Here is a 27,745-nt window from a genome sequence, read left to right on the forward strand (position 1 = left end):
ACAAACGGGCAGACAGACACTCGCCTACACACCACCTCCCCCCCGCCCCCCCACCCACCACCAACCAGTCATCGTGCTATTTTAACACGCACACACATGCATACATACACACGCATACACACACGTGCGCACACACACGCGCACACATCCCCCTCACATCCCACTCACCAGGTTCTTCTTGCGTGTCCCTCGGCAGCCAGCGGGTCATTCCGGGTAACAGGCGGGGGCCGCGGGGCTCACCACGAGCACGGGAGCCCCGCTAGCTAACATGGAAATCCTCTAGCGGCCACAGGAGCGCCTGCTTCCTGTTTTTGTCCGTCCCCGCCCCCGTCCCAACAAAGCTTGCCTGACTTCCTGTTGAAGCCAGGCTGCGGCGGTGAGTTTGCTTGTTTTTTTTGTTACTGTCACACCGAGTGTCAATTTCACTGTGTCCAGAGACTCGACTTTGATGAGCCCCCAAGCTCACGCTTACCAATTTAGCTGCTGAGTTGCTAGAAGGGTTATCACAGCTATTTGCAGGTGCCGCCCTCATAAAAGGTCACTTGGCAGGTTCCATTTTTTGCTAATAATAACCATAGTTCCACTTCTAGCTCTTTTACACTACATAGGTCAGACCACTTGGCAATTCGGTTTCCATTATAGCAACCCCCGGACATAACAAACCTGTAAGTGGAACAGAAAAAGCCTGTGGTTTTCTGCTCGGAAAAGGTCACTGCAGAAAGAATTAGCAAGCCCCATTTTTAAACCAATTTCCGTTAGTGAAGAGTCTGTCTGACACAATCACATAATCAGTCAGATTAATGAGCGGTTAAAAGCCCGGGCGAGCGAGGGGCGTGTTTATTGCCGAACCAAGATGCCTGAGCGCGCGCGCAGGTATATTTATTAGCCTAACGGAGACTCCTTGAAGTCGCACGTCATCATAACATCGACCGGATATGGCCGCATGGGCGGACTAACAATTATGTCAATCAAATGGCTCCTTCTAAAGTTCTGGAGCCAGTCCCATGCTGGTTTATAACAATCTTGTTTTTAAAGCTGTGTTGTGCAAGACATATTCTGTGCCGCATCCTCGGCCTCCCAGCGTTAACAAACGCTAAGCCCTCACAATCAGCTGTCTACAGCTCATGACCACAAGATGGAGGGACTCATCTCCTGAATAACACAAACAAGCATTTGCAATGCAATAGGACTCGCCTTTACGCGAGTTTAAGCTATTGTCATTGTAAATGACAATGCCTTTTATTTATGTTATAAAAACCAAAACATAAATAAAAGGCATTGTCATTTACAATGCCAATAGCTCAAACTCTCACAACTGCGAGATCTATTGCATAGAAAATGCTTGTTTTACTGTGTTGGCCAAATGCAAAATTGCTAAACTTTGCTAATAATTTACAAGTGGAAGATATGCAATTGTAAATTCCAGAACAGTCGCAATAACGTATTTATGAATCAATAAAGCTGTGACATGCACATATGAGTAAACATGACTTGCAGTTTTTGTAATATGCATGTCTGTTGGACCCATAGCTAGTTCTTGAGTAGTGCACGATGGGAATAGGAATTTGTTGGCATGTGTATTTGAAATCTGAGAATTGAAGTATTAATTTGGCTCAAGTTTAGTGAAGAGACTCCACAGTAAAAGTGATGTAGATGGAAAGGTGGGGAGTAAGTATTTTCCTAGATCTTCCATTCCAGAAGGCAGTGTTCATCCTGCTTATGGGAAAATAAAAATAGGTGGGAAAGAAAGTACGTTTTTTTTTTGCTTGCAGATGTGATTTGACAGTGGATGTATTGAGAACATAGACAGTAATTGGGCTATGGAGCTATGGTCAAGCCAATAGCACGCAGTTTGTCCTCTCTCTTTCATTCTCATAGTTTAGGGGTGCTATTTTCACCCTCCTTTTCATGTTCACTTTATTCCTACTCTCCAGAGAAGACACCATGTGACTAGGGGATCCTTTTCCATGCACACACGGATGATGCCGGAGCTATGAGTGTGACATCTGTGTCGATACTGAGGCGCCAGGAAGCATGGATAAGCTGCAGGAAGAAGGATTTAGGATCAAGGAGGAGGCGGCGTCGGAAGAGGAAGTGAATGCAACAGACGTGGGCTCTGACCCTGATGTGGGACCAGACAGCTCTCAGCCATCAAGCCATGACACTGGTAACATAAGGGCTTTGTGAGCAATGTGTGGTAGCTGGCAGCTGAGACCATCTGATTTGATTAATTCCTTCCCAGCCCCTTATATTGAAAATTCCCAGTGCTGTGCAGGGGGCTGTTCTGTTCTCACCATCACTCATCCACCCAGACCACTTGTAACTTGTCAATGCTGGTACTGGCACCCCTCACACATTAACTGTCCTTTCTTGTGGTTAATTCTCTGTTTCTTTGTATGTAGTGCGTTGCATGTGCCTTTTCTGTTTCTGACAGGCAGGTGAGGTACACAGGTATTTTCTTGGGTTGGAAAATGGATCTACTTTTCTTCCAGGTACTTTTACAAGGGGTTTTCCACTTGTGTAAGTCGGACTTTCTGCCATGCTCCTAATTTATGAAATCTCCCTTTGGGTTATTTGAGTATGAGCATTTTTCTGCCTATTGTAAGGGAGATTTTCCTACATGGAGGTTGCAGGCATGTCTGCTAATACCTTCTGTGCCAGGCTTTTCTTGTGGATCAGTGCAAGCTTCTCTTCCAGGGGTTTTTGCTTAGATTAATTTTTGTGTCCATTTTTATTCTTCTTTCTCTCCCAGATTTTTCCCAGAGTTCCCAGTCTTCTCTGTGTGAGCAGCTCCAGTTGGGTCGTGAGGACACGCTTGCCGGGTGCCTAGCCGTCGAGTGCAGAGTCTGTGGAGACAAAGCATCTGGATTTCACTATGGCGTCCATGCATGTGAGGGCTGTAAGGTACAAGATGGAAAGCCTCTGGTGGGGAGGGAATGTTGCATGCTGTGTTACTCATCTCGACACTGGAGGATCTCATTAAAGACTTTAACCAGCCATCTGGGTCTTGCATACCAAAGTTTGATGTGTCACTACTGATAACCTGAAATGATCTGCCTGCATTGATGCCTTCATCAGTCTCCCAATGCAGACTTCTTTTCTTTGCTTCTGCAACAGTTACTTTTAATACATTGTATCATTGTGAATACTTAAATCATGGTTGATTGAGGTGATGACACGAAGATGTTGAGGTAGCTTAAACCGTGATTTAGTTATGGTGCTAAAATTATACAGCTGAAAGTGGTTTGGGCATGGGAGCTCCCATGAACTTCCTTTTACTTTGTTTCATGCTTGGCCTGGTGGTAACTTACAATAGCTAGTAAGCACATTGCTTCCCTACTAGGCAAACAGGCCAGAACCGGTTACTAGCCACTCTCTGGCAATGCCGGCTGTTCCAGTTTGATTGGATCTTCTGGGTACTTAAAGCAAAAGTTGAGAGAACGATTTGCCAGCTCTTTGTTGACCTCCATTTTAGGAGTGCTGCACTTAATGAAATATTTATCCTACGTTCAGGTTGAAGTTGTTTTGCCGCCTGGTGCCCATCATTCACTTTCTATTATGCTGCTGTTATGAACAAGACTTCTGTAGTAGAGAATCTCTGTGTATAGTCATAATCTAGTGAATAGTCCTGCCCATGTGCGTGGACCCCGGAGCAATAAAAAATAATCTCTTAAGCTGTCTTCTGTGCAGGCCTGCATAGATACTTAAGAGAAAATTAAAGACAAATAATGCAGCCTATACCTACAAGGCTACACTGTCCAGTACTTCAACTAGAAATGCAAAGGATATTCCACCAATATCACATTTAACACAATCTGCCAAGTTTCACCCATAGAGAAACGTCCCCTTCACAAAATCCTTGGAATGATAGAGAGGAACGGATGGACAGACAAGCCCCCATAGGCAGCCATTATATGTCTGGAAAAGGAACTCTCCATAGACTCTCTGTATCCCAGGATGCACAGCCAAAGTCCTTTTACTTTCAGGTTTTTTATCCCGGCTCCTGCTAGCAGGACCCTGGAGCATTGAGCTCTCCCTTTTTGGGTGTTTTTTCAATTTGTGGGCACTTTTCAAGTGTTTTGAGTGTTTCACTCGACGTCTGACTGCTTCTTCTTCCTTTTTCTGGGTTTTTCGGCCAGTTTGGCCCACTCTTCTGTTGAATATGCCAGCATTGTTCGACAAGTGCCCTCAGTGTGAGCGTCCGATTTAGCCTTCTTCCTGGCACAGAGTGTGTATCCTCTGTCTCCCTTCCTCTCATGTCCCTGAAGACTGTGAGATTTGTCAATCCTTCTCCGGGAGGACCCTGAGGGACAGGGAAAAGATTAGTCTCCAAGGCCTGGAGCAGAGGAGACATCAAGAACCAGGCGGGTCTGGGCATGGAGGGACACAGTCATCGTCCTCTGCCCGTGCTACAGCCTCTGGGGGGCTCCCCAGTCAAAAAAGGCCAGGAAAAGGCACAGATCTGTCGACGTCGATAGCCTCGACGTCGGCGTTGAGAGGGATGACCACCACCATCTGCTGCCCGTCACCCCAGGGCTCTGAGTCGAAGCGACGTTCGACGTCGAGGGGACTGACGTCGAGACCTCGGACGAGGTCGACGTCGAGGACTTCATCAGCGTCGAGACTTTGACGTCTGGATGGGTCCAGGAGGCACCGACGCTCCCTGTCGAGGCGACACCGCTGTCCGACGTCGAAGAGAAGAGTCGACGTCGAGGGACGTATCGGCGTCGAGAAGTTCGACGTCGAGGAAGAGGTCGACGTCGAGGAAGGAGAAATCGACGTCGAGGAGGCTATCAAGGGCCAGAACTGTGTCCCCTCCCTCAGTGGTCAGCCTGTCTTCTAGATCCACGAGCCCCCAGTCACGCCGGCGCTCGTCTGCAAAAAAGTCGGCCTCGAGAACATCCTCGTCAAGGCCTGCTCAGAAGAAGAAGAGGAGAGTGGTTAGGTCTTAGGACTCTCAATATTCTCTGACCTACTCACCATCTAGGCCCCGGACGCCTACGCCATTGCCTAAGGAGATTCCTTCTCCTCCTCCTCATCCACCTCCTCTACCGCGGCCTCCTCCACGGTCTCTATCTCTGCTGCGCTTCCTGTTGCCGCCTACGGGGCCTCCACAGCCTAGGTTTCCGGTTTTGCCTCGGCGGCCTTCGCTTCCTGTAAGGCCAGTGGATCGCCCGAGACCTAGGAGGTCTAGGTCACGGTCCAGACGGAGACACCGAACAAGGAGTGACCGTCTATCTTCGACAAGGTCCCGACATCGTCACAGGAGGGACAGGTCAAGGTCCCGTCATACAGACTCTTCCAGTGCCCGGGAGTATTCGCCCACCTTATCGGATTCCCCCCATACGAGAGTGTCACCGGTGGATGACATATCGTTTCAGGAGGTGTTATTGAGAGGGGCAGCCAAGCTGGGGATTACGCGAACGGTACCCACACCTTCTACATCAGTGATTTTCGAGACCTTGCACAAGCGGCAGTTGTCGCGACCCTTGTTACCCTTAGTGCCAGGGCTGAAGGAACCGGCAATGGAGCTCTTCCTGACTCCAGCGTCAACGAAATCCACTCCTTCCCGGCTGCAGAAAAAGTACAGGCCCCCAGACTCTGATCCGGCGTTCCTTAGATCAGACCCGGTGCCGGATTCAGTGATCGTCACGGCGGCCAGGAAGCAGCACGCTACTGCCCCATCTTCTACGGTGCCTCCGGATAAGGAGAGCCGTCAGATGGATTCAGCGGGACAAAATGTCTGTGGTACCGCTGCTACATCCATGAAGGCCGCTAGTGCCGCGGCTCTCTTGGGTCAGTATGACCGGTCTCTGTGGGAGTCCCTGCAGCAGTTTCTGGAGCACCTTCCTAGGGACAGGAGGGAGGACCTCCAGGAAATCATCAATAAGGGCATGATGGTTTCCAATCGGGTTATCAGCTCAGCTGCAGATTCCTCTCTCTTGGCGGCTCATGGATACTGCCACGGGATTAATCTGAGACGCCATGCCTGGTTGCGCCTGACATCGCTGAAACCAGAGGCGCAGCAGAGAGTCGCCAACTTGCCGTTCTCTGGGTCGACACTCCTTGGAAAGCATGCGGATGAGATGGCCCGCATGAAGGCGGAGGCAGAAACCCTGACGGCCGTCGGGTTAGCAAAGCCAAAAGAGCAGAAGAAGACCTTCTGTCCCTTCCAGAGACGTTTCGGAACCCAGGGAAGAGGGCACGGTCGTCAAGCTGGCCAGCAGCAGCAGCAGGACCAGCGGCGGCCATTCCAGAAGTGCCAGAGGGGCACCTCTGTCCTCCTCGACACCCAAAGGCCCGGCCGGGTCTAGGCCCTGAGGTGTTACTTCCCCCTTGTCTGTTACCCGCTCCGGTGGGGGGAAGCATAAGACATTTATTGGCAGAGTTGAGAAAAATTACTCAAGACAAGTGGGTGCTGAATATTGTTTGCAATGGATACAGTCTTCGTTTCGTCAGCCCGCCTCCAGCGATTCCACCAGTCTGCTCGCAGTTCCAACTGCGCGAGCTCCAAGTAGAGGTCGATACCCTGATGAGAAAAAGGGCTATAGAAGACGTCCCTCTGTCTCAAAGGGGAAAGGGTCTTTACTCTCGGTTCTTTCTGGTATGCAAGAAGGACAAGAACGAGTTCAGGCCCATTCTGGATTTGCGACAAGCAAACAAATGGATTCGCAGGGAAAAATTTTGCATGCTGTCTTTGCACCAGGTTTATCCTCAGCTGCAAAGGGGAGACTGATTTGCGCAATAGATCTGCAAGATGCGTACTTCCATGTGCCCATTGCAAGGAAACACCGGAAGTTCCTGCGCTTCCTAGTTGGCGCCAATCACTATCAGTACACCGTACTACCGTTTGGACTGAAGTCTGCACCCATGACTTTTTCGAAATGCATGGCTGTGGTGGCAGCGCACCTGAGAAAGAACAAGGTGTTTGTCTACCCGTGCCTGGACGACTGGTTGATCAAAGCCTCCACCTTCCAGGAAGCACAATTGAACTTCAACAGGACGGCCGTCCTTTTGAACCAGCTGGGGTTGCACATAAACATGTCTAAGTCTGTCCCGACTCCTGTCCAGTGCCTACAGTACTTGGGAGCCTCCATCAATACGCTTATAGCAAGCGTGTCTCCTTCGGAGGAGAGACGTTTATCGATCCTTCGGAAGTCTCAGGCTCTCATGGCTGTTCCATCTACAACAGTGAGGACGGTGTCTTCTCTTCTGGGGTCGATGGCCTCTTGCTTCTTCCTTACTCCACATGCACGCCTGCACATGAGGCCGCTGCAGGAATGTCTGGAGGATCAGTGGGACCAGAAGCGGGGGTGCTGGGACGACCGGATCCGGTTGTCCCTTCACGCTCAACTGTCCCTGAGATGGTGGTGCTCAGCAGAGAATCTCCTCAAAGGGGTTCCGTTCCACAAGGACATTCCCACTCAGACTATTGTGACGGATGCTTCTCTCCACGGCTGGAGAGCGCATTCAGACCATCTGCAGATCCAGGGAACGTGGTCTCCAGCGGAATCCACATATCCCATCAATTTCCTGGAACTCATAGCTGTTCACTTGGCACTGAAGGCTTTTCATCCGTCCTTCCAAACAGACTCCTTGCTTGTACAGATGGACAATACGACCACGATGTATTACCTCAACAAGCAGGGGGGCTCGAGATCGCGCACACTGTCTCAAGAAGCGCAGGCGATCTGGCAGTGGCTGCTAGCCAGAGAACTGAGGATAACGGCCACTCATCTGCCAGGTGTGCAGAATGCTCAGGCGGACGCACTCAGCAGGATGATCCAAGAAAACCACGAGTGGGTCATAAACCACGAGGTGCTCGAAGACATGTTCGCCAGGTGGGGCACTCCAGACGTAGATCTGTTCGCCACCGCCGAAAACAGAAAATGCAGAGGCTTTGCCTCCAGGTATTACCAACAGGGGACTCTGGGGAACGCGTTATGGATCATCTGGTCAAACAGCTTTCTGTAAACTTTTCCACCCATTCCCCTGATTCCGACGGTGCTCATCAAGCTGCCTCAGTCCAGGGCGCGGATGATTCTCATCGCTCCGGAATGGCCGAGACAGTGGTGGTTCACGAACCTGCTTCACCGGTCTCTCCTACCCCACGTGCGGTTGCTGTGTCGGCCGGACCTTCTCACGAAGTTCGGGGGGCAGATGGTGCACCCCAACCTCTCATCGTTGAGTTTGGCGGCATGGTTTCTGAGATAGTGCAATAGGGACACCTGAAGCTTCCTGAGGATTGCATGGACATATTGAAGGAGGCTAAGCGACCTTCCACTAGGACTTCTTACGCTTACAAGTGGAAGCGGTTCTGCATCTGGTGCATGTCTAAGAACTATGATCCAACGACTTGCAAGGAAGATGTCATCCTTCCATACCTTTTGCATTTGGCTCAGTCTGGCCTTAATTTCCATTCCATTAAGGTTCACCTCGCAGCATTAACTGCGCACAGGAAATGCCCTTCACAGACATCCTTCTTTCAGATTCCTGTGATAAAGAATTTTTTTGAGGGATTGAAGAAAGTGTTTCCTCCTGTTCGGCTTCCTTCGCCTTTGTGGGAGCTGAATGTGGGGCTGTCCAGGTTGATGAAGGAACCTTTTGAGCCTATTCATAAGGCTTCACTACAGCACCTATCGTGGAAGGTGGCGTTCCTCGTGGCCATTGCATCGGCCCGCAGGGTGAGTGAAATTCAGGCATTGTGTTGCCAGGAACCTTATACTGTATTTCATGCTGCTAAGGTTGTGATGCGTACTCACCCTAAGTTACTTCCTAAGGTGATCTCTGATTTCCATGTCAATCAGACTATAACTTTACCTACGTTTTTCCAAAGTCCTTCCACTCCAGTGGAAAGGTCTCTTCATTCCCTGGATGTGGGAAGGGTGTTGAAATTCTATCTGGATAAGACCAAGGATATTAGTAGGTCAGACCAACTGTTTGTCAACTATGGGTCAGTCAGGACGGGTCTTGCTACCTCTAAACAGTCCATCTCTAGGTGGATTGTGTCCTGTATCCAATTATGTTACCAAAAGGCTAATAAGACCTTAGGGGGTAAGCCTAAGGCTCATTCCACCAGGGGCAAAGCGGCTACAACGGCTTTGCTACGTAATGTTCCCATTGCAGATATCTGCAGGGCTGCCACTTGGAAGTCGGTCCATACCTTTGCTAAGCATTACTGTCTGGACTTTGATGCCAGAGCAGATACTCAGGTTGGGCAGGCTTCGTTAAGAAATCTGTCTGCACAGTAGTGGTGTTGTCTTTTTCCTCCACCGCCGGATTAGTTTGTAGGGATGGGCTTGCCATTCTATTCACTAGATTATGACTATACACAGAGATCCCCTACTACAGAAGGAGTAGTTTCTTACCTGTAACTCCAGTTCTGTAGTAGGGGTATCTCTGTTATAGTCATAAGCGCTCGCCCTCCTCCCCGGTGGAGAAAATGATAATGTACTGTATGCTACAGGCCTTACTATATACACCGTCAAAAAGAACTGAAAGTAAAAGGACTTTGGCTGTGGGTCTCTGGAGAGTTCCTTAAAGGCACGGTATCCTTTTTCCAGATATATAATGGCAGTCTATGGGGGCTTGTCTGTCCATCCCTTCCTCAATATCATTCCAAGGATTTTGTGACGGGGAAGTTTCTCTATGGGTGAAACTTGGCAGATTGTGTTAAATGTGATATTGGTGGAATATCCTTTGCATTTCTAGTTGAAGTACTGGACAGTGTAGCCTTGTAGGTATAGGCTGCATTATTTGTCTTTAATTTTCTCTTACGTGTCTATGCAGGTCTGCACAGAAGACAGCTTAAGAGATTATTTTTGATTGCTCCGGGGTCCACGCACATGGGCGGAACTATTCACTAGATCAGTGCTTTCCAAACTGTGGCGCGACACGTTACTGTGTGGCGCGACCCACACGTAGGTGTGTCGCGCGATGCGATGACGTCTGCCGGCCAATATTATTGGAATGCGACTGGAGCCCCCTCACTCAGTAATCGCGACGTGCACGACGGAAGGTGGAGCAGCTGCAGAGCGGAGCCTCGTGAACAGGAGCAACCGTGAGTATTTAACCCCCACAACCCCCCGCCCCCCCCCCCCCCCCCCCTCCCCTCTGGGAGTGCGCGGCCCCCGCATAGCAGCTCAGGTTTCTTGCTCGCCCAGTGTTACTTTTTTTTTTAGCCTTCTCTGAGGGAACCAGGGGGCGGAGGGCGAACCTCTCTCAGCCGTGCTGCCCTCCATATCTTCAGGACCGCATCCTAGGGCTGCGAAAGGCTAAGCAGCCTCTCACTTTCGCCCCACGCCCCTGTGAATTAGTGTGATCCTCTGCAGCCAGAGGTCTCTGACTGCTTCCACGTGGTCGTAAATACGGGACAACAGCCCCGCTTCCAGGGACCCCTCTCGGATCTCGGCGCACCCACCCGAACCTAAAAATCACACTTTTCTCTTTTTTATTGGTACCTTCTGGGTTTAATAGAGGGACATTGCTGATTACCACCGGGGAGCACTTGTGACGCACAGGGTGTGGAGAGGAGAGGTTGAAAGCAGGGGGCAGAGGAGCAAGAGGCAGGAAAGGAGCGGGGGAAAGGGCAGGTCCTAATTTTCTCCAGAAGAGGACTTGATTTATTGACCGGTTTGAAATGAATCCGAACATGCCGAGTCGACGCTGAGAAAGGTAGCATGCCTGTTGCCAGACACTGCAATCAATAAAACTGCAAAATAGTAAAGACACAAATCTGCGAGGGGCTGTGCGAGGGGCTTTACGTTTTCAGCATGTATGTGGCGCTCACCAGCCAAATAATATAGGTAATTTTTTGCAATTGTAATGACAACACCAGGCGGCAATGGAATAATATAGTCAGGAAATCTATAGAAAAAAATGAAATCTAAAAGGTTCATTCTAAGGCTCCAAAATGTCTCCTCATCATCAGGGACACTATGCTCTAGTCCGGGGATTTTCTTTTCCAGATCCTTTCTTTCATGTACGCAAAAATAATTGCTTCACTTAACTTCAACTCCCACAATACATCTGAATGTCAACGAAAAGATCGAGCTAGAAGGAAGGTGGTCCCCTGTAGCATGTAGCCATATGTCGACGTCATTCTTTCCCATATTTTGAAGGTTTGAGGCTTAAATAAACTATTGGTGGAAAATAAAGCATGGCATTTCATACAAGGTTCCAGGTCACTGGGCTGGATCACAGCCTTTTCTTGTATTTAATTGTAAAAATAGTTACAAGTTGATGTTTGATCATCTACGAATGAAACTTATATATTTCATCAACTAGGTGAGAAATGCAAGGTGGGTGTTGGGTTTACATCATGTACTTATGGCAAACGGTAGGCAGAACATTTCTTTTTCTTGGAAAAGACCTTACATGCAACCTGCTAATACCAAAATATTTGAGACGACCCAAAGCATAAATGCTATCCTTAATACCTCTTTGTATTGAATTATCTTAAATTGTAGTAATGCAGCAGGAGTGCCAGGAACCAAAATGTAAGGAAAATGTGTCACCTCGCCCTCCAGTAAAAGACAGCCATATTTAGGTGCAGTTGTTGTTTGATAGCTTTGGGTTCACCTCACCTGCTGCATGAATGATAGCTTATTATTCATGCTGTTTGTCTACCTTTTGCGACAGAAGTTGAGGCCTGGCAGGAAAGGAGCGGGGGGAAAGGGCAGGTACTGTAAAAATAAGCACAGAAGATGGCACACTTAAGCTTTGCAAGGCAGCACAAAAGGTAACAAGAGGCAAAAGATGGCAAGAGAGGAAAGAGCCACAAGTAGATGGCACAAAAGCAGATAAAGTCGGTATAAAAGGAAACCAGAGCAATAAGAGGCACAACCCCCCCCCCCTTCACCCCCCCAACCCCTCTTAGGTGGTTCAGGCTCACGCGCTGCACGCGCTCGCATTGCCGTGTCCCTCAACATTTTTGCATAAAAAGGTGTGTCACCAACATGAAAAGTTTGGAAAGCTATGCACTAGATTATGACTATAACAGAGATACCCCTACTACAGAACTGGAGTTACAGGTAGGAAACTACTCCATCTCTATACATAGTGGTGATTACCATCCCTGGTCATTTTGCTGTAGGTAGTTTGGGTGAGGAGGCGTTTCCTGTTGAAGGGTCACTGTGTTAAGTTTTTCTCATTCATACTACTTCCTACAGATTTCTCATCTTGAAGTATCTCCAGCCAGCATAGTTGTTCCCACTAGTTCATGTCTTAGTATGAGGTGGTGCTGCTGTGGCATTGGCTGCAACATCTCCAGGAAAAGTATTTGGACCACACAGTAGCCTTACGCAATGGAGTTGTCCATTCCTGCTTTTCTATGTGCCGTAGATGTCTGGATCCTGAGATTACCTTGACGGTTGCTCTGTGTTTCCACTTATTTTTTAAGTAGGCCAGGAGGTACTGACATAGGCTTCGGAAGAACAGCTTGGATACTATTCACTTTATTCCACAGTGCTGGGCCAGTCTTGAGCCATAGCGAAACATCAATTAAAAACATTGACACTCTTATCCTACGTAACCTACTTGCTGTCATAGTGTCCACGGGCCATGCGCAGTGCAGCATGTGTTTTAGAGCTCGATGACTGCCTGCCTCTCCCAGGCTGCTGACTGGGCCATGATTAGTAGGCAGCCTCTTTGAACAGGCTGCCCCATAGTGAGAGGTAGAGCCTCATCCTACCTAGCCTTACTGGAGCGGTTGTGTGTCCAGGAGGAGCAGCACCGGCAGACACACCAGAGAGGTGAGGGACATGTGTGTGTTCTTTTTTGCATGGACTTTCCCATTGGGCAGTATTTTCACAGAGCGGCCAATTTATTTCCAGCTTCTCCTACTCCTACTCCCTCAGTTGTAGTGGCTGCATGAAGAACAAGCTACTTACCGTTGGTACCACTCTTTTTAGTAGATACTCTATCTAACTGCATATTCCTCACCTTGTGAATATCCCCTGGTGCCAGACTAGATCTGGAAACTCAAAAAGCAATGCCCCTATATGCCAAAAGGTGGCTCTGTGCTGACTTTATTCCACCACAGAAGTGGAGAATGGAGCCACATGTAAGCTCCACACATGCACACTGATGTCGGTTTTTATCATAGGGTTGTGCGCACCCTCACACGAGGAGCCCATCAGCGAATTAGAATGATCAGTGTGCTGATTCCTGAAGTCAGAAATTTTCAGATGGAAAAGGAGTCCATTCCACAGAACGTGGTGGAGATGGGTGGGCGGTGAAGAAATAGTGTTAAAGGTAAGTAGGCTGTCCTTCTGATGAATACTTCTGAACACTGATTCCTCAGCTTGTGAATGAATAAATATCACTGCAGGTGACAAGGTGACAGGTGTGTAGAATGGCTCAGATCAAAATGCCCATCCTGATGGACCCGACTGTCAAGCAATAGTGCCTCAGGAATGTGCTATAGATCTGGAATGTCTTTTTGGCAGCTGCTTGTAATATAAATGGCTAATTCGGTCAGTGTATGCACTGAAGCCCATGTAGCAGTCTGATAGATATCCAGGACAGGATCTCAGTATGCCAAGGCAATTGTAGCAGCCTTGGCTCAGGTGGATTGTGCCCTAATACCTTCTGGAGGCTGCTTCTCAGCCAATGCATAGAAGATCTTAATTCAGGAGACTATCCATGTTGAGATTGTCTGCTTCTCTTCCAGGGGATCCTCATCAATAGTCATAAGCATTAGAATATTCCCGCCCATGCGCGGGACCCCGGAAACACTATATTATATATATAAACAAGCTGGATTATGCTTTAAAGAATTTCCACCATACATGAAACAAATGCATTAGAAACATGAAAAACAACATCAAAGATTGTTTTGAAACTGTTTTAATGCTGAAAAAGCAGTAGAAATTCTTATTATATCCTGAAAGCATAGAAAGCTCCCAGGCTGCATTGCAAACACACAGTCTAAAGAGACTGAAAAGCTAACCTGTAGCAGCATGCTACAAAAAACTGACACCGTGCCTTTAAGGCACTCATGACCCCCAGTATCCCATCATGCCTCAGGGGTGACAGTTGGGTCAGTTGTTCTTTCCGGCTCCTTCAGGAAGGATCCTGGTTACACAGCTCCACTCTTTTTCTGTTTCTGACAGAAAATTCTCTCAGTTTTCTACTTTTTTAACCTTACTTCGATGTTTTTCATCTAGTCAAGTAGGTTTTCTCTTGTTGGTTGGCATTTTCATCTTGATATGCCTTCCCTTTTTGACAAGTGCCCTTCTTGTGGCAAGAAGAAGGCAAAGACGGACAGCCATGAGGTATGCATCCTTTGCCTACCTGAAGAACATGACCCTAGGACCTGCCCTCACTGTGAGTCCCTGTCATCAAGAACTCTGAAAGACAGGGAGAGAATTCGAGTCTATGGCCTAGCCCATAGGTCTTCTAGAGGGAGGTCCCCAGCCAAGAAGAGCTCCAAGAGGTCCAGAGAAACTTCAAAGGGCGAGTCTTCTCGTCCTGCTGCTTCAGCGTCGGGCTCGGCGCTAAGAAAGGAGCAACCAGTGGGTCATTCTTAGAAAAAACTACGTTTATCACCGTCGACGGCGGGTTCGCCGTTCAGAAGATCAGGTATGTCATCGTCAAGATGTCAAGACCCTCCGCCATCGTCAACTCTGCAACGATCGGCGTCTAGAGATAAGACCCCTCCGCTGTCGTCAACCAGGCGGCGATCAGCGTCGAGGGGCGTTACACCTCCGCCGTCGTCAACCAGGCGACGTTCGGCGTCGAGGGGTAAGGAGCCTTCGTCGTCTTCACGACGTTCGGCGTCGAGAGCTGGCTCACCTCCATCGTCGCAGGCTAAGCGACCGACGTCGAGAGCCGCAAGTCCTCCGCCGTCGACGACCAGGCATCGATCGGCGTCGAGGAGGAAATCCTCATCGACGTCGCGTCCACGTTCGGCGTCGAGGGCGACCAATACCCCTCCGCCGACGTCACGTAGACATTCGAAGTCAAAGGAAGCTCTGTCGTCGGCCACACAACACCACTCGACGTCGAGAGACCATTCCTCACGCCGTTCGCCGTCGAGGCATGCGACCTCGAGATCACCTGATCCACCGGCGCCACAGAGACGGTTGGCGTCGAAGGAAAGGACTCCGTCGACGGTGGGACAGCACCGGTCGACGTCGAGAGGTCATCATCGCTCGGAGTCAAGGCATGCGCCTTCAGAGCATTCGACGTCGAGGCGCCATAAACGGTCCAGATCGACGTCGAGACACCATGAACGAAGATCCAGGGATGGTTCAGTGATCCTAGTGACTGAATCAGCCTCCCGTCACTCTTCTGGTTCTTCCAGATCAAGATCCAGAAGTCCTGCCCGCAGACCTCCCACTGATGGTGTGCAGTTGTCTCCCGGATGGAATATGCCTCTGCACAATTGGCGAGACTCAGGTGCTACAAGACTGCTGCAGGAATATGTCAGCCCAGTACACAGATCTCCTCTGCAAAGACTGGTCGAGGAAGTAGACAGTCGCAGCCCTCCCAGGCGCAGAGAAAGATCGCCTGTGAGGCGAGCTGCATCTCGTTCCCCTGCACGAGAATAACGCACAGGGAGGTCTCACGAGAGGAGGCGCGATCGTTCCCCTAGATGGGAGATACCCGCCAGAAGATCTCGCGAAAGAAGGGCTCGAACACCAGCTACTTCTCCTACCTCCTCTACCCGCTCTTCCATACGGGATTACTCTCCCACTTTGGCTGATAGCCCTGTCTCTAGGGTTTCCCCGGTGGACGATATCAACACCTATCATGATGTCTTACAGAGGGGGGCACTGAAATTAAACATCGAGCTGTCTGTGCCACAGGTCTCCACGACAGTGATCTTTGAGACTCTTCACCAAAAGTCAGGGTCTCGTCCAGTGCTACCGTTGGTCCCAGGGATCATGGATCCTGTCAATGATGTGCTCCTGGCTCCAGCATCGGCAAAAGCGGTGCCGGCTCGCATCCAAAAGAAGTATAAGGCCGCACCCTCGGACCCGGTCTTTGTGAAAGCGGACCCGCCCGCCGACTCAGTAGTCGTGGCGGCGGCACGAAAGACCCACTCAGTCTCTCCCTCCTCCTCAACTCCTCCTGATAAGGACAGCAAGTTGCAAGACTCGTGGGGCCGCAAGGTCTGCAGTTCTGCCGCTTCGACGCTGAAGGTTTCTAGCGCGGCTGCGCTTTTAGGTAGGTACGATAGAACCTTGTGGGACTCAATGGAGCGTTGTAAGGCAAAATTGCCAAAGGAGGACCAACAAGACTTCGAGGAGACCCTGGCGGAAGGAAGTCTGGTGGCTAACCAGATAATTAGCACTGCTGCAGACGGAGCAAACTGGCGGGACATTCATATGCCCATGGAGTATGTGCCAGACGTTCATCTTGGCTGCGCCTGACAGGCCTCAAGCCTGATCCGCAGCAGTGCATTCTGAACCTCCCGTTTACCGGAACATCTCTCTTCGGCCAGCACACGGATGACGAGATGAGTCGGATGAAAGCCGAGCTCGACACCGTCAAGGCAGTCGGCTTAGAGAAAAAGAAGGAGTTTAAACGCCGTTTCAAGTCCAACAGAGGCAGAGGGGCTCAACAGAGGGTTCAAACTCCTCAGTGGTCCCAAAATAAGACCCAGGGCAAAACCCAGTTTCGGGGTGATAAAGCCAACCGAGGTAGAGGAGGTCACCAGCAGCCTCTACCTCGACGAGAGGAGGAAAACAATGAGCACTGGCTTCCTGTAGCGCCGTTATCCACTCCAGTGGGAGGAAGTGTTTCAAAACATCTGGCAGAGCGGGGCAGTATCACGAACGATCGGTGGGTGCTGAATACACTGCGCAATGGATATGCTCTTCGTTTCCGTGCGCCTCAACAGGACATTCCCCCAAAGAAATCTCGTCCGCACCAACTCGATATGCTCCGAAAAGAGGTGAAGGCTCTTCTGCTAAAACGAGCTATAGAAGAAGTGCCTCCCTCACAAAGGGGAAAAGGAGTCCACTCCAGATACTTTCTTGTCCCCAAAAAGGATCAGGAAAACAAGTTCCGGCATATCCTGGATCTTTGTGTTCTGAACAAGAACATAGTCAAGGAGAAGTTCCGCATGCTTGCTCTTCACCAAATATGTCCACATCTGCAAGTGGGAGATTGGATGTGTTCGATGGACTTGCAAGATGCCTACTTCCACATTCCAATTGCCATGCGACATCGGAAGTTCTTAAGGTTTCTGGTGGGCAGCAAACACTACCATTACAGGGTCCTGCCTTTCGGGCTAAAGTCAGCGCCGAGAGTCTTCACCAAATGCATGGCAGTGGTGGCAGCCTGCCTGCACAAAAGAGGACTTTTCATCTATCCCTATCTGGACGACTGGCTCCTAAAAGGCCCATCTCCTCATCAGGTAGAGAACGACTTTCACCTTTGCCTGCTACAATTGCACAGGCTCGGCCTCCACGTCAACATGGAGAAGTCCGTACAACTACCGACCCAATCCATTCACTACCTGGGCTCCATTCTGGATACAAAATTGGGAAAAGCGTATCCTTCCGAGGAGGGACTATTTTCTAAACAGCAAAAGTGCAGAGTTCTACTACAGTCCCAGAATTCAACAGCGCATCAAGTAGCGTCTTTGCTGGGTTCCATGGTGTCCTGTATCTTCCTGATTCCTCACGCCAGGCTGAGGATGCAACATTTGCAGCAGGCTCTGCAGGATCAATGGGATCAGTCGACGGGGCTCTGGGAAGACAGGATCTATCTTTCCCAGGTGACGAAGACTTCCATCAAATGGTGGACTCACCCTCACAACCTTCTGGTGGGAGTGTCTTTTCACCAACCTCTCCCGACAGTCTATAGTCAGACGCATCTCTCCAAGGCTGGGGAGCACACATGGGGTGTCTGCAGATTCAAGGAAGGTGGTCAGCAAAAGAACAGACCTACCATATCAACATGCTGGAGCTTCGAGCAGTCCATCTTGCTCTATAGTCCTTCCTTCCTGCACTCGAATCACACTCAGTTCGGATACAAACGGACAATACGACGACCATATTCTACCTGAACAAGCAGGGCGGAACTCGGTCGCGTCCTCTCTCTCTGGAGGCACAAGCCATATGGCACTGGCTGCTTGCCCGGAACCTCACAGTAGTGGCGGTGCACCTCCCAGGAGAGCTAAATATCAAGGCCGACGCACTCAGCAGGTACTTCGAAGATCAGCCAGACTGGGTGCTGCACGACGAGGTGGTGGCAGACCTCTTCCATCGCTGGGGTCGTCCAGAAATAGACCTGTTGGTGGACGACGAAAACTCAAAATGCCACGCCTTCGCGTCCAGATTCCACCGTCCAGGGACAAGGGGGAATGCCCTTTTGATGGACTGGTCAGGGACATTTGCCTACGCTTTTCTTCCTCTGCCCCTGATTCCGAAGGTGGTGTCCAAACTCATCAGATCCAGCATGACCATGATCCTGGTAGCACAGGACTGGCCTCGGCAGTGGTGGTACCCAGACCTTCTACAGCTGTCGGTGTTTCCACCCAGGAGACTGCCCTGCAGGCCGGACCTGTTGACCAAGATGGGGGGGAGAATTCTTCATCCCAACCTTCCCTCACTGCACTTAACAGCATGGCTCCTGAGGTCATACAATACGGACATTTAAATTTGCCACCCAATTGTATGCACATTTTAAAGGAAGCGAAACGACCCTCCACAAGAACGTCTTATGCGTTTAAGTGGAAGAGGTTTTTTCTTTGGTGCAGAGAACGTCACTTTGATCCCTCTTCAGCACAGGAGGAGGTGATTCTGCCTTACTTGTTGTACTTAGCAAGATCTGGTCTTAAATATGCTTCGATCAGGGTGCACCTCTCGGCCATTATGGCTTATAGGAAGTCTCCTACTCAGCCCTCCTTCTTCCAGATGGAGGTGGTCAAGGACTTCTTACAGGGGTTGAAGAAAGTGTACCCCCCTGTTTGAAACCCTTCTCCTCCGTGGGAATTAAACCTAGTGTTGTCTAAGTTGATGGGCCCCCCCTTTAAACCCATCCACAGATCTTCCTTGCAACACCTCTCGTGGAAGCCCACTTTTCTAGTTGCAATTACATCAGCGCGCAGAGTAAGTGAGTTACAGGCGCTGTGTACAAAAGAACCCTACACTGTTTTCCATCACAACAGAGTAGTCTTGAGGGCGCATCCATCCTTTTTACCTAAGGTGGTCTCTGATTTTCATATAAATCAGTCTATTTCTCTTCCTTCTTTTTTTCCAAACCCTACGACCCTGGCTGAGCGGTCGCTGCACTCTTTAGATCTCAAAAGAGTCCTTAAATTTTATTTGGAAAAGACCAAAAAATGTAGGAAGGCGGACCAATTGTTTATCAACTACGGTCCACTGAGGACGGGTTTTCCAGCTGCCAAAAGATCCATCTCCAGATGGATCGCGGCCTGTACAAGCTTAGTTTTTCTAGGCTTAGTAATGTTATTACTGTATTGTTACTCCTTTGCCCGCAGGGAGATGAGATGAGGCTCGCTATTCTATTCTAATGCTTATGACTATTGATAAGGATCCCCTGGAAGAGAAGGATTAGTTACTTACCTGTAATCCTAGTTCTCTTCCAGGGGTATCCTCATCAAAGTCATAAGCAACCCTCCCGCCTCCCCGGGCAAAGGATCTTTATTAATTTGGAGATATTGTTAACCTATTTGTTTCCATGGTTTTTCAGTCTCCGAAAAGAAGAACTGACCCAACTGTCACCCCTGAGGCATGATGGGATACTGGGGGTCATGAGTGCCTTAAAGGCACGGTGTCAGTTTTTTGTAGCATGCAGCTACAGGTTAGCTTTTCAGTCCTTTTAGGCTGTGTGTTTGCAATGTAGCCTGGGAGCTTTCTATGCTTTCAGGATATAAGAATTTCTACTGCTTTTTCAGCATTAAAACCGTTTCAAAACAATCTTTGATGTTGTTTTTCATGTTTCTAATGCATTTGTTTCATGTATGGTGGAAATTCTTTACAGCATAATCCAGCTCTATTGTGTTTTTGACTGCAATTGCTTGTATATATATATATATATATATATATATAAGTATATGAGTATATATATGAGTATATATATGTGGGGCACATATAATATAGTGTTTCCGGGGTCCCACGCATGGGCCGGAATATTCTAATGCTTATGACTTTGATGAGGAGACCCCTGGAAGAGAACTAGGATTACAGGTAAGTAACTAATTCTTCTGCACTGCCTTGTTTTTCTTTGCTTCTCAAAATCCCACCAAGAGCTGATTGTCCACCCAGTAGTCTACAGTACAATCAATGAAGAAACTTGGTGCTCTTTTGGGATCCAGTCGATGAAGTCTCTCTCCTCCTTTGAAGGGAGAGGCATAGCAAAGAATATCAGAAGGGTCATACCTTGTCATTAACTTCAGCAGGAACGCAGCTCGGGTTCTCAACACAAGTTTGTCTGTTTAAAAGGTGATATGAGGTGGCTGTAGCGAGTGTCTGTAGCTCACTCACAGGATTGGCTGATGTTATCGGGACAAGAGACCGTTTTCAAGGTCGAGAGGTGTAATGGAAAACTGCATTGGCTCAAAAAGGGTACACGTTAGGAAAGTATAACCAAATTTTATTCCCACTGTAGCATCACAATTGGTTTCAGTGAAAACATGCTGTAAACCTGTAAGAAATCCCATCACAACAGGTGATGGGCCGGCAAACGTAAAAAGGCTGACAAGTAACCTCCAACAGCACCTATTGCAAGTCAGTACTGGGCCAAAGATGCAACAAACAACAAGACATCTGACACTTTTGTCTGCAACAGAGTCTGTCTGGTGGGTTCCGCACAAACCCACCCCACTGTGGTACGATCATTTCGTGGAAAGGCATCTGACTGCTAAGTTCACATCAGCTACTTGGGAAGGAAGATCAAAGCAAGTCAACTGCCACAGCTTTCTCCATGCATGGAGATGCAAATTGCAAAGGCCCGGGTGCATGAAACTGAAATTTAGTTGCAACCAGTCCTCTTGAAGTGGCAGTCTGATCGGAGAATAGAATCCTATGCCCAGAAGTTCCAGATACTACCCTCTTCTGGCCCAAACCAGACCCACTAAGATGACTTGGACCCAGAGGCACCTGATCTTCCTCAGAACTTGAGACAAAAGTAGCAGAGGCGAGAAGCCATACAGGAGCCCTGTGCTCCACTCGAACAGAATGCGTTACTGTGAGAGAGCCTTCTTGGGAACTCCAGCGCACAAAAGTGTTGACACTGTCCGTTCTTGATGGTTCTTGAGCCTGGGTTCTCCCTATTGTTGGAAGATGCCTTGTGACACCTCAGAGTGTAGCTACCATTCGTGATTCGCAAGTAGATTCTGGTAGTGTTTGCCCCCTCACTAAAGCATTTAACTATCCCACCAGTGTACTATTAGGGAAATGGAATAGGGAGTTCTGCATCTGGCCCGATTGCGGTCGAGCAGCCACTACTGCAGATTTGTGCACTCTTTCTTAAAACCTGGATGGAATCCAAGAGGTTTCCCTGGTGCTGGGGCCCACTGAGACTTCAAATCATAGCCCGAATGTCCTGGACTCTGCTCTGGAGGAAAGCCTAGACATGCACCTTATTTGAGATAGCTTTGATGAACAGGAGACTCTGTGAAGGAGGCAGGTATGACTTTGCAAGGTGATACTGAACCCCCATGATCTTGAAAGGTTCGCGGTCATCTGTTGGTGTTCTAAGACTGACTGTGCCAAGCCTGACTTCAACAGCCAGCCATTGAGATAGGGGAAGATTAGAATATCTCATCTCTGAAGATGTGCTGCAACCAATGCCATCACGTTTGTGAACAACTAACGGGCTCTAGTGAGGCTAAAGCGGAGAACAGCAAACTGAGAATGCTCCTTCCTTACCATGAACTGCAGAGAGCACCTGTGATCCTGCAGGACAGACATATGAATCTAAGCCTCCTGCAGGTTCAGTGTCACCCTCCGGGTCCCTGGATCCAGAACAGACAGTACTTGGGTCAGCGTGAGTATCTTGAATTTGTCTTTTTGTAAGAAGGCGTTTAGATGGTGGAGATCCAAAGTAGGACGAACGCCATCTTCCGTATTTGGCACAAGAAAACAGTGGGAAAACATCTAGTCCCTACTTCTGAGGTCTGCATCCTCTCTATGGCTCCTTGGGCCAAAATATCCTGAACGTCCTATAGCAAAACATTTGGTCCTCTGAAAGTCACTAAAGTAGGTGAAAGGTGTGGCGAGTCAAAAAGGAATGGCAGATGTAGCCCTGTTATACGATTTGAAGGACTAGTGTATCAGACCTGACGCTCTGCCACCTCTGGAGGAAGTGACTGATTCTGCCTTTTTCAGGATGGGTGTGGGCCAGTAAAGGTACACGAAAGAGGTTTAGCTGTTGTTGCCTGAGGGGCAGATGCTGAGAAGTGCACTATCCCTGATGACCTGGACAAACTGGGTTAGGGGGTCCATCAAAAGCCAGGTTCATTGAGGATGCTTGGACGTCCCCGGCAAAGCCTGTGGTCATCAACACTTGGCGCTTAAGCACCTCACTTGTACCAGTTGCCCATCCTAAACAATCAGTGGTGTCCAGACATGATCAGATGACAAACTTGGCTGCATTACAGTCATCCTGAATGGTTTGGTACAATGAAGCCCGTAAGTCTTCTGGGACCGCTGGGAAGATCTTATCAACCATGTCCCAGAGTGCATGGTGTAAAGTCTCAGGCAGCACCTGTTGTTGATCGACTTCAAGGAAAGGCAGGCTGACAACAACATTCTTTTCTCAGACATCTCCATACATTTGGAGACTGTCCGGAGTAGGGAGGAGGAGGAGGAGGAGGAGGAGGAGTAGTAGTAGTGGTGGTGGTAAAGGCGTTTAGTCCCTCTGCTGGTGGTCTCCTGCACCACTAAACTCTTGGAGGTTGGATGCTGGGTTAAAAAATCAGTGTCACCTCAAGCTGGTGTCTTGCTACTTGGTGACTGACCAGAGGGCCAGAACATGGTTTAGCCACAATGTCCTATATCACATCAGTGAGGGCCTCTTTGAAGGGCAGAAGAGGTTCGGTCAGTGCCTGGCCAGGCTGAAGGACCTCCATAAGAACATTAGTGTTACTTCCATAGTGGGGAGACTTGGTCGGCACAGACACCAGTGCAGAATCCAAAGCAGGTCTCGGGGGCACTGATGGTTCAGAGGCTGGATCGCTGGCAGCAACCCATCTGGAAGCTTCTTGTGATCCTTGGGGCTTAAGGTGGCCACAATGACCCGTAAACGTGCTGAAGATGTGCAGTATGGCCTGCTGCAATGTTGCTGATGGACAGAAAGTCAGGTGTATCAGGACTTGGTTTGGAATATGTGCCTCCCTGAAACAAGAGGGAGACCGAGTGGCATGGTGATGCTTTTGTGCCTTCTCTGGAGATCAGAAGTGGCAGAGATCTGCTTGGACTTATGTTTTTTTATCTTGGGTTTACCTGAAGACTTCAATGGTGTTGAAGATCTGTTGCAGGAATGACTTTGGAAGCGAGTCTGCACTTCTTGATTTTGACTGGGAGTGGACATGTGTGGAGCTTTGCTCCACGTGGGGCTTCTTGGATGGTCCTTTGGGCATGGTCCTTGCAGGTCTTTGAGTTGTGCGCCTAACCCAAACATCAGAGGTACCTTTTGTGGGGATCTGTTGTAGACCTCTGTTTGCAACAGTCCATACAAGGTTTAAACCCTGTAGTTTTAGGAGGTGTCCTGTTCTCTTGTACACTTCTAGATTTAGTTAGAAAAAAGCATCAAGAAAAAATAATCTCTTCAAAAGATGAAGAAAAAAGATTAGATCTGCAGAACTAGAGAAGGCAACGAAAGAAAGAAACTAACTAGCTCAGTTGGTCACTTCTGGGGTGTGCGGAGCTGCACTGCACCACCTACCAGCACGCAGAAGCAGTGCTTGTTGAGTTTCCGGATCCAGTCTGGCACTTAAGGATATTCACCAAGTGAGGAATTTGCGGTTACAAGTATCCATTAGCCCACGTCACTGCAGGATCTCTGATGGATTGCATAGGCCACCTGGCCAGACCTCCAAACCTGCCCGCCAGCAGTATATAACTGCCCTGAGTCTATCATGCTGTCGATCCCAGAATCTGGTGCCCAATGGGCGCCTGTTGGCTGACTTAACCCAGCTGCAGCACTTTCACTTTGGGCAGGCGCTGCATCCCTAGACCTAGGAGCTGGCCGGGGTACTGATATTGAAACTTTGCGTCCTGCAAGCTTTTCCATGCACTCTAGTGCTGTACACCCATCGCAACTTTTCACATGCAAATCCAGAATAGTCCTGCTTCCCTCTGCAGGTTTGCAGGTGGTGGGTGGATTTTCTCCCTCCATGGGAGCATATGTTTTGCTTTTCCAGTGCCCGCTCCTGTTCACCTGCCCCATCAATAGCTTTGGCCAAACACTGATCTTTTCGGCAGTAATTGACCTCATCTTCTTCATTAATCAGAAGTTTTCTATCTACTCCCACTAGCGGTTGCTGGTCTTCTGCCCTCCAACATATATTGCCAAATATCTTTCCCATTCAGTGGCTGTTGCCACACTTGCCCTTAACCTGCTACTTCCAGTACCACCTGCGCCTCACATGACTTCTTGGGCAACTCCTGCCCCTCATTTTCCAGCTTTTGCCTGTCACTTGGTTTTTTCTTGCCCATTGCTTGCTCAGTCTACTGCCGACTCATCCACTTCTGCGCCTTCCAGTTGTAGCCTCTTGTACATGTATGGCTTTAGATTATTCACTTCTTCCTTGCATCTTATTATTCCAATTTGGTTTTCTTCCCATCCACCGCTTCCACCTGGCTTTCTGACCCCTTTCATAATCTCCAACAGCCATTTCCACTCATTAGCCAACTACTGCACCACTTCTTCCTCTGACTCCTAAAGAACACCTCCTTGTCTAATACCTCATCCTGTCTGCTTCATTACCATGTGTACTGCATGCCTTTGTCCGCACCAGTGATGGAAGTGAGCATTGGCGTTTTGCAGTGCTGGTAGGCATGTTTTATCCTAACATATTAAATGTTTATACATTTTGCAAGTTAACCACTGTTTAGAGCATTGGTACTTGCAAATATTTTCCCAGGGGCCAAAAAGTTTGGTCTGTGGCATAATTGAGGGCCTCGCTGATGCCAGCCAGAGTGGCAGTTAGGAGAGGGATGGTGTAAGGTGGGTAAGACAAGTGAAGCATGTACAACTGTAGCTGAAGTGCATTGCATAGTGTGCACCAAGAAAACCTGGGATCCATTCTGGCTTCCCCACTCGACCAAAGTGTGTGATCGGAGGCAATTGTTTTGTTTCACTTTACCTCCTTTTTCTTCATTATCACATATAAGAGGACCTCAAAATACATGACTTTAGGATGTGTACTGCACAAAACCTTCTCCTGTGTTTGATTTAATACATTCTAGTGTTGGTCATGAATAGCAACCCAGGCAACGGGGAGGGTGCACATAACAACTGACTTTCCTCGGCATTATTGTCAGGGTGGGGGCAAAGCATGAATGTTTCTAAACATATGTTTGAAACGATCCTTTGTTAATGGTAAACACTTCTTTGAATTTATAGAGACTATCATATTTTAACATAATTGCTGCAAAAAATCTTTAAAACTGAAGATGCTTCTAAAGTTAAGCGGCCCAGGACTCCCTAGTTACTTCCTTTCTCTTACTGGAAATAACCATTAAATAAGTGCTTGTCTGTTTATTTAACATCTTTTAATGTTGGTGGCATTGAGTATCACTGGTTTAGAGGGTCTTAAAAGTTTGATTTGCACCCATTCTGCCAGTTGGTAAGGTTAGCATCATGAAGCTGTTAACATAAGAAGCAATAAATAGTTTGTACAAATGGACATTTATTAGTGGAAACTGCAACCCATTTATATGACCATTTCTTCTTACTGTGGATATCATGCATTTATGTTCAAATCTTTAAGAAGGGGAATGTTTTTTTTCCCACTCCTTATTCCCAGGTGTACAGGTCATAAGGTAACACCTGTATGAGTAGAACATTCCTATAGAGGCCGCTAGCGGCATTTTCAGAAGAAATTTGAGAGGACAAGCAAACTTGTATGCACCCCACTTTCCTCCAAGAGGCATTGTCAAAAATGTTTTTCAGAATCTATAATTCTATGTCAGGAGAGTAGTGTTTCTCTATATTCTGGAAGTATACTCTTTGTGTTACAGGTTGAAATGTCCAGCTTCTATAAAATTTGCTTGGCCCATAATCCTGCCATGGACAGGAGAGGTCTGCCTTATTATTGTCTTGTTTGGAGGTGGATGGGGGTCTTCTCTTTGTCTTAAGTGGATGAGATCTCTTTGGAGTGTCGGTGCTCTTTTTCCTTTGTGTTATGGGTAGGATATGTATTGTGTATGTTTGTTGTAAGAATATCCTACCTTGAAACTTACTAATTTACCCCTTTGCTCTCTTGGTTATGAAGGGTTTCTTCCGCCGGACCATGCGAATGAAGCTAGAGTACGAGAAGTGTGAGAGAAACTGTAAGATTCAGAAAAAGAACCGCAACAAGTGTCAGTACTGCCGCTTTCAGAAATGCCTTGCCTTGGGCATGTCACACAATGGTAAGACCTGCACATTAGCTGAGATCTGTCCTGGATAGTAGGTAGCAATAAAATCTCTTGAAAATGTGGTTGCTATAAAAATATGAGGATCTAGGCGTGTAAATCAAAAGATAGGGATGTTGCAAAAGAGTAACACTTGTAAAGATTCACAAAAAATGGTTCTATGACTTTAGCACAGCAATAGGTCATTTATGAAGTTGAGTTCCTGGGGGGATTGAGGGGCAATCTTTGAGGATGTCCTACAGATGTCCTGTATGAGAGTGATCAGAATATCAGGTCCCCACCTTTGGCATAATTTTTAACCGAAGATGTCACAAAATGACCCTATACCATGGTAACTCTGCCGCTCAACTGTGAGCTGATGACCTTCTCGAAGGTTGATTTCTCTTTTTCTTCCCCAGCCATTCGCTTCGGACGCATGCCGGAGGCAGAGAAAAGGAAGCTGGTCGCAGGGATGGGTGCAAGTGACATAAGTGGGGAGAACATGGAATTGGCTGACGTGAAGTCTTTCTCTCAGCACATCTACAACGCCTACCTGAAGAACTTCAATATGACCAAAAAGAAAGCTCGGGGAATTCTGACTGGGAAAAGCAACAACCCTACTGTGAGTAGACGTCTGTGTTGTTTAGGTGATGCAGAGTCCATGTTAGCCATCAGACCAGGTTCTGGTGTTGACATGTAAAGGTTAATATTTAGTATGCAGATTTTACTAGAGTGCATGGTGGATGATTGTTGGTTTTAATAATTTTATTGGATGTTTTTTCGAACCTATGAATGTTCTATTTTTAACAAATTTATATAAAGCAAATCCCCTAGAACTCTGTAGTAGTAATCATTTTAGGAGTAGATGACGCTTGTCTCTGGTGTTTTTTCAAGCATGGGGAACTTGTGACTGGTTTTTCGCAAATACAATGGCTGGTAGTGACAGGCAGATTTCTGTTTCCTTTTTCTGGTGCCTCAGACTGCGTATGTGTCTCCTCCATGTTCCTCTATTTGTGGATCAGTTAGCTGTCTTTTCCCAATGCTTTTGTTTGCTCCATAGTAGAGTAAACTTTTTGTGTGATTGTTAGTTAAAGTATACTTTTGGCCTATACTTTGTTCTGCAGTGAGCAGCTTTTTATATATTCTCAGTTTGCTGGTTTGTTGTTGAATCACTGGAAAAGATGCTAAATTGACCATTCCCT

At 48.2% G+C, this 27,745-nt stretch overlaps 1 protein-coding gene across 2 annotated transcripts in view; it reads left to right on the forward strand.

Moving 5' to 3' along the window:
• Positions 1–27,745, forward strand: part of PPARD (peroxisome proliferator activated receptor delta) — a 165,881-nt gene that overhangs the window by 116,319 nt on the left and 21,817 nt on the right. For both annotated transcript variants that reach the window (XM_078644310.1, XM_078644311.1), the window contains exons 2-5: positions 1,935–2,167; positions 2,753–2,904; positions 26,423–26,561; positions 26,963–27,165. In XM_078644310.1, coding sequence (XP_078500436.1) covers positions 2,035–2,167; positions 2,753–2,904; positions 26,423–26,561; positions 26,963–27,165 — 627 coding nt within the window. In that variant the 5' untranslated portion in view covers positions 1,935–2,034. The remainder of the gene's footprint in view (positions 1–1,934; positions 2,168–2,752; positions 2,905–26,422; positions 26,562–26,962; positions 27,166–27,745) is intronic.

This window comes from Lissotriton helveticus, chromosome 5_1 (genome assembly GCF_964261635.1).
Source record: "Lissotriton helveticus chromosome 5_1, aLisHel1.1, whole genome shotgun sequence".
NCBI classification, from domain to species: domain Eukaryota; kingdom Metazoa; phylum Chordata; class Amphibia; order Caudata; family Salamandridae; genus Lissotriton; species Lissotriton helveticus.